This window comes from Serinus canaria, chromosome 3 (genome assembly GCF_022539315.1).
Source record: "Serinus canaria isolate serCan28SL12 chromosome 3, serCan2020, whole genome shotgun sequence".
Lineage (NCBI taxonomy): Eukaryota > Metazoa > Chordata > Aves > Passeriformes > Fringillidae > Serinus > Serinus canaria.
This window is the reverse complement of record NC_066316.1, coordinates 21723357-21729356: the sequence shown is the minus strand read 5'-3', so window position 1 is coordinate 21729356 and position 6000 is coordinate 21723357. Positions and strand designations below refer to the sequence as shown.

General features: G+C 39.3%; 1 protein-coding gene across 1 annotated transcript in view; it reads right to left on the bottom strand.

Annotated features, from left to right (window-relative positions):
- Nucleotides 1-388: 388 nt before the first annotated feature.
- The window catches only part of LOC127059474 (uncharacterized), a 60110-nt gene continuing 54498 nt past the window's right edge, over nt 389-6000 (bottom strand). The window contains exons 6-7 of the mRNA XM_050973080.1: nt 1872-1973; nt 389-824 (exon numbers count right to left, since the gene is read on the bottom strand). Of these exons, the coding sequence (XP_050829037.1) occupies nt 771-824; nt 1872-1973 (156 nt within the window). The 3' untranslated portion in view covers nt 389-770. The remainder of the gene's footprint in view (nt 825-1871; nt 1974-6000) is intronic.

Sequence of the window (6000 nt, the reverse complement as noted above, 5' to 3'; positions counted from 1 at the left end):
CCCTCAGACTTTTAAATAATTCCGTGTAAATCTGTGTTTTTATTGCGTCAATAATTTACATGAAAAGGTGAGCCCTTGCCTAACATAAATTCCTGTGGAAGCTATATATAATTTCTATTACAAGCATGCTTGTGCACTGTACTTTGCTCATACTTAGCAATAGAGGTATTTGTGAATCAAGGATTTCTTTAATGTTTTTATATTCAGTAAAAGAATGTGCCTGGGTCAAAGCAGGATTGATTTGAAGGAGTTAGATTTTAAAATCCCTTTAAAAATCAGGACAAAGGATACCACACTATTAAAATAAAATGCTTAAAAATGAAAAGTATTATGCATGCTACAGAGTAGAAGATCAGATTTTTATTAATGCAAGTTTTAAATGCTGATTAATCCTCTTGAGAATCAGTTTCCCAAAGCTTTGGCCTGCATTCAAGTCTTTTTCAAAGGGGCACATCACTTCCATTATTCTGAATATTAATTGAACAACATTATAACTAAGGATACAAAGCAAGATTTAAAACATGATTACAGCTGTCGTTGCTTACATCTAAATAAGTCGTTGGAAATTGAAGCTCAGGGGGGAAAATAATAGTAATAAATTAAAAAAAAAAAAAAAAAAAAAAAAAAAAAAAAAAAGCACCCTAGCCATAAACCTCTCTCCTGTGAGGATGGTGAAGCTGCTGCCTGCCTCCCACGGCCCCCCCGAGCCCGGGTAGGATGGATGGATGTTCCGTGAGCCGCGCGGTGACGGCTCGGCTGGCGGCTCACGCTCAACGCGCTCCCGCTTCCTCCCTCCACCTTGCAATCCCTGGATGTGTTTTGTCCTGCAAAATAATAAACGTCCCAGAAAAACACCGTCATTTCCAGGTGCTAACAGGAAGAGGGATGATAATTGTTCAAAAGACTGAGCTGCCCGTATCCTTTGTAACTTCCAGAAAGGGTTTGTTCTGTTTGTTCAGCGTAAAGCATTTTGTGATCCAGGTTCAGCACATGCCTCTACACAAGCATTCATGTGCTTAACTCTAAGCATGTGCTTAAGTGCATTCCTGAACTGGGCCAAAAGGTACCTCCTTTAACATTTTTGTCCATAGCTGCTGTTCTTGGAAAGGTGCCTTTTTGGTGAAAACTAATGTGGGGCTACAGTAATCATCTAATTCTGATTAGACAAACGAAATTATGGAAGAAGTATTAAAAATTTATAGTCCTATTTACTAAGTTTATTTGTTGGCCATAAAAAAGCAGAATCTTACATAACATAAAAAGCATCCAGTCCTAATGATGAAAAAGATATAAAAAGATAATGGTGCAATCATAACATGTCTCTGAGAGTTTGTACATCTCAGTTGCAGTTTGGCACACCGCATAATTGTGTTGTGCCAAACTGGCACCTAACCACAATATGTTAGTGAAAAGGGCCCGCAGTTTAAGAGGAAAATCTAGAAGTGTTAACTATACACTGTCTAATTATACAACCTTACTGTCCCAGAATGTGATTTCTGAAACCATTTCTGACATATGGGAAGAGGGTAGAACAGCTGGTCATTAAGGTTTTCTCAAGACTATTTAGTAACACACTTGAATGTAATTAAAGTGCTACATTAAATACTGCACTTGTGTACAATGTATTTTTAATCTTTATGGCATGCTGTAAAAGTAAATAAATGCAAAGTGTTAATGCTTCTCCCCTTCATCTCCTAAATTGTTCAGATATAATGACAGTCCCAATCCATGCTGTGTGCAGTACCTGAAAAATACCTGGTGCTCTGTGAGCATCCTGTGCTGCAGGTGGGAAGCAAAACCAAGCTGAATTGTGCAAGATGGATATAAGTTTACTTGGTTTCATTTGCCTAAGTTGAGCCATGCTGACTTACCTGGATGTATTTCAAGAGGCAATGTTGCAATGATCCTTTCATTGGAAGTTTTCCTTTGGAACCAGCCAAGGTGATGTAAAGCAACTTTGACCCGTCCTGGATCTAAGGCAAGAAGCAAAAGTCTGGATACAAAATGTGCAAACATCTTTGCAGCAAACTTTACTCCTGGGCGTCTCAGTGGGGCTTCTGCCCTGAAATAGTCAGAACTGAGCTCCATGCAGATGCAGATTACAGATAGGTTAAATCACAGAACTGTGTTTATATTCCATAATCCTTATTGTGATAGAAGCATCTAGAAAATCAGGACAGTTAAACACCATGTGGGATCAGGGCCCATCCTTTATTGTCTGTGGCTGCACATGACCTGTATTTCCCTTTCTACAGACAACAGTCAGGGGTTTTATAGAAACCTCAGGCCACCATAAAGAACTTAGTGAGTCAGTCAAAACCTGTGGGACAATTCATATTCTGAAAAATTGCCTTGAGATTGATGCCAGTACTCCATTAATGATAACCTGGGGATTCTGTGGTCCTAAAACCATGGGGATGTTGTAGCATTGTGAATAAGGCATATTTTTCATGCACTTTTCTGTTTGGATGCACAAATGGGTAAGATAAAAAGGAGTTTTAACATACTTGGTTTAGCACAAAGTGTTTCTCTGCACCAGACTTGTGCTCTCTGGTGTTGGTGTTTATTTTACATTCTCTAATAACTCTTTTGCTTTGAAAAGAGAAGCAAAAAGCGAAGGAGGGGGAATGTCTCCAAATTTTTGAAAAGAAATTTATTGAGAAGTTGAGATTTTTCTTGTCTTCTCATAAATTCCAGTAAATACATGTTTTCATTGACTGTTTACTAAATATGATCGAGCTGTTGTGAGTTTCTTCAGTTCCTTGGAAGAATTTTTCCCTGTGAAATCAGCACTTTTTAAAAAATACCTTTTTTTTGTACTGTGGTGTTTTCCTTTGAGCATGAAAGATAGCTTAACACAGCATTTTCCAATACCAGATCCAAAAGGGAGGTCAGAGAAGAAGCTTGTAAGAGGACAGGTTTGACACAGCTCTCAGGCTGTAGCTTCCAAGGCAATCTTCAGGAAATGAAAACCATGGAGCTGGAAACAAGTGTGTACTAGGTTCACATGAGCTATCTGGTGACAATGATGAGTTCTGCCTGTATATGCTGAACTCGAGCTTTATGTCACTTTTCAGAGGTAGGCATAAGTTTTTATTTTCTTTGAAACGTAATATTGGGGTTTGATTTGTGAATGGTCTCCCTTTGCAAATGAGCAAAAGACAATGATGTGCTGTGTTACAGGTTTTGCTGGGCATTTTCTAAATCAACCAGAATCCTTCTGTTCAAACAAATGACACTTCTTCTCTCTGCTAATGGGGCATCTGCAGCGTTTTTTTTCTGAAAAGGAGCAGTGGCACAAGCAGCTGATCATCCAGCCTTCCTGACACTCTGCTCATGGATGGGTTTTGCATCACGTTACACCCTGCAGCTGGTATGTGCTATCAAAACCAAAAAAGGCCAACCAATGTAGAGAAACCCATGAAGGCAGGAGACACAATTTCCCTATGGCAAGTGAATTCATTTTCACAAGAGATGAGAATAACTATAGATCTCACCACATTCAGTGTTAATTGCAAAACTCATCTCTCTGACTTAACTTTGCCTCATTAATTTCTTCACACACAGTTGCCAGGTACGACCACATCTAAGCTCAAACACAAGCACAAACAAAAACATGCTAATCAAGCTACTTTTCTTACAGGCTAAAAAAAGCAGAAAAAAAAGAAAAAGAAAAATTAAGGACATTGGCATATTTTGGAAGTAATATTATGCTGGTAAAGGTTAAGTAAATGCTGCAAGAAGTAAATATAACTTCTTCAAAAAAAACATCTGCCAGACATACTCTCACAACACTTGTTCAGAAGAGTAAATTCCATCAGGGTTCACCCCAAACCAGTCACTTTTTGTTTTCTGCCCTTAGAGGCCAATATTAGGAAATAAAAAATAATAATTAATATCACCTCTTTCAAACCATACCAGACAGCCTTAAATCCTTTCCTAAAGCACTAAAAGATACACAGCTACCATTGATCTGGAAAGGGCATGGATATTGCCAGAAAGAACTCGTTTCCCCTCAACTCAAATAATTTTTGTCCCAAAGAGGGTTGCAGGTCATGAACTGGCTATGCAAGGAAACTGTAGGGAGAAATTTTGTTCCTGTTCCTTGTGTGTTGCTGAGTGTAAAGGGAACTGAAAGTCTCTGCGAGAGGAGAACATTTCCTGGGTGATTCACTTGAGTCAATCCCCCTCTGAACCATAGGGAAGATCGTGTGGAGACATATGAGAAGATGCAAATTGATGGTGACCAGAGTCCCTGCACACAACCTGCTCATTTAAGCAAATGACTCTGCTCTTTCTTTTGATTTAACCCTGTAAAGTCATATCGTGAGCACTGAAATGTCCAAATGTTATCAATAATATCATCACAGAGCAGTTTGTGTGCATAACTTAGAGAAGACTAATTGGCCTGAAAAATGTCTTCATCTGCTGTGCACAGACCTGAGCACTGGGCAGCCAAACGTCCGGCTTGGTTCCACTCAGCTCAACTCAAAATCAGATCTGAGGAAAAAAACATCTCTAAGACAATTAACCTCAATCCAGGCATTTCTGGTGAATGGGCATTAATTGTCCTTTCACAGGATGTGAGGAGCCCACTGGTGCTGAGTTTTATTGCCTGGGCCTGACCAAGAGAAGAGTGTGGAGAGCCAAGCCCAGGTACCAGCCCACAGCTGCCTCTCCCTGCCTGCTTGGCCCAGCCTGCCCTCCCCCTCATGCCCCAGGCTGGCAGTGATGTCAGCCTCTTTGTAAAGAGCCTATTTTGTGGGGTTTTAGCCCTAAAATTAGCCATAGCAGCTAATTAGTATTGGATTCTTGGTCTAGGTTTAATGCTTCTTTTCTTGACCTGAACCACTTGTTGAATGATAAGCGCCAACTTCAATAACCCTTCAGTCACCTGAATCTCCTTGCTTATTTTTATTTTGTCTTAGAGAAAGAACTCACTATCAAAGAATTTCTCTTTCACTGCCGTGTCGTCTCCTGCCATCAAAGAAATAACAGGTTTTGTTTCTTTGATTTAATTTATCACACTCCATTTCCTTTTCTAGTCATAATTTCTAATTATTTCAGCCTACTGACTCAGATATTAAATTGAGTCAAGACAAATACACATAATCTATTGATTTAAATAATATCCACTCATCAACTCTGCAGTTTCCACGTGAGAAGTTCTGCCCTTAGAAAAGAAATGCAGCACTCCTAGTACTGTGAGTGGCAAACTACTGTGAGCTGTATGCAGCTCAGTCTGTGAATCTTCTCACGAGTATTTATTTCCTTGGGCAGCAGTCTGGCACAGCCACCATGCTGTAGTAAACATAGCTAAATAAACTGAATACCCAGAATTTACCTATAGCTTTTTGCATTTATTGCCCAGGACTAGAAAGGAATACCTTTCTATACCTTAGGTATACCCGAGACTGAAAATTAAATCACAAAGATGAATTTTAACCAGATGAAAAATGTCTTTCACAGCAATGGATGCATATGAAACCACTCCCCTAGGTGGGAGAGGATTTTTGTGTTTCAGTGGGAAGGCTTCCTTTTAATTAATTTGTCTAAATTTATTTCTGCAGTTGTGCAACACTGAAAGAAGAGCAGTCAGAATGTGGTAAAGTAGGTGAAGTAAATTTCATGGAGAATAAGAAGAAAGGAAGCTTTCAGCAATTTTGAGAGAAATGTGAGATGAGACCACTACAGCACACTCCAACTCAGGAGTGAGACAGCAACACCTCCAGACCCTGCCCTGCTAATGTTGCTTGACACTTGGTGTCTGCCAGAGGGCCGGGACAGCTGCTTGAACTCAAAAATGCTCAATGAGAATTTTAAAAAATTTCAAAACTAAAATAAACTGATTGTGATGCACAAATTCTGAGAAACAACAGCCCTAGTAATTCTCCCTTCAGGAACCTAAAAGTTTTAAAGGGTTTTTTTTTTTGTTTTTTGTTTTTTGGTTTTTTTACAAAAAAGACAGCTTTTGTGGGAAATGTGGACTTTTAACCAAGG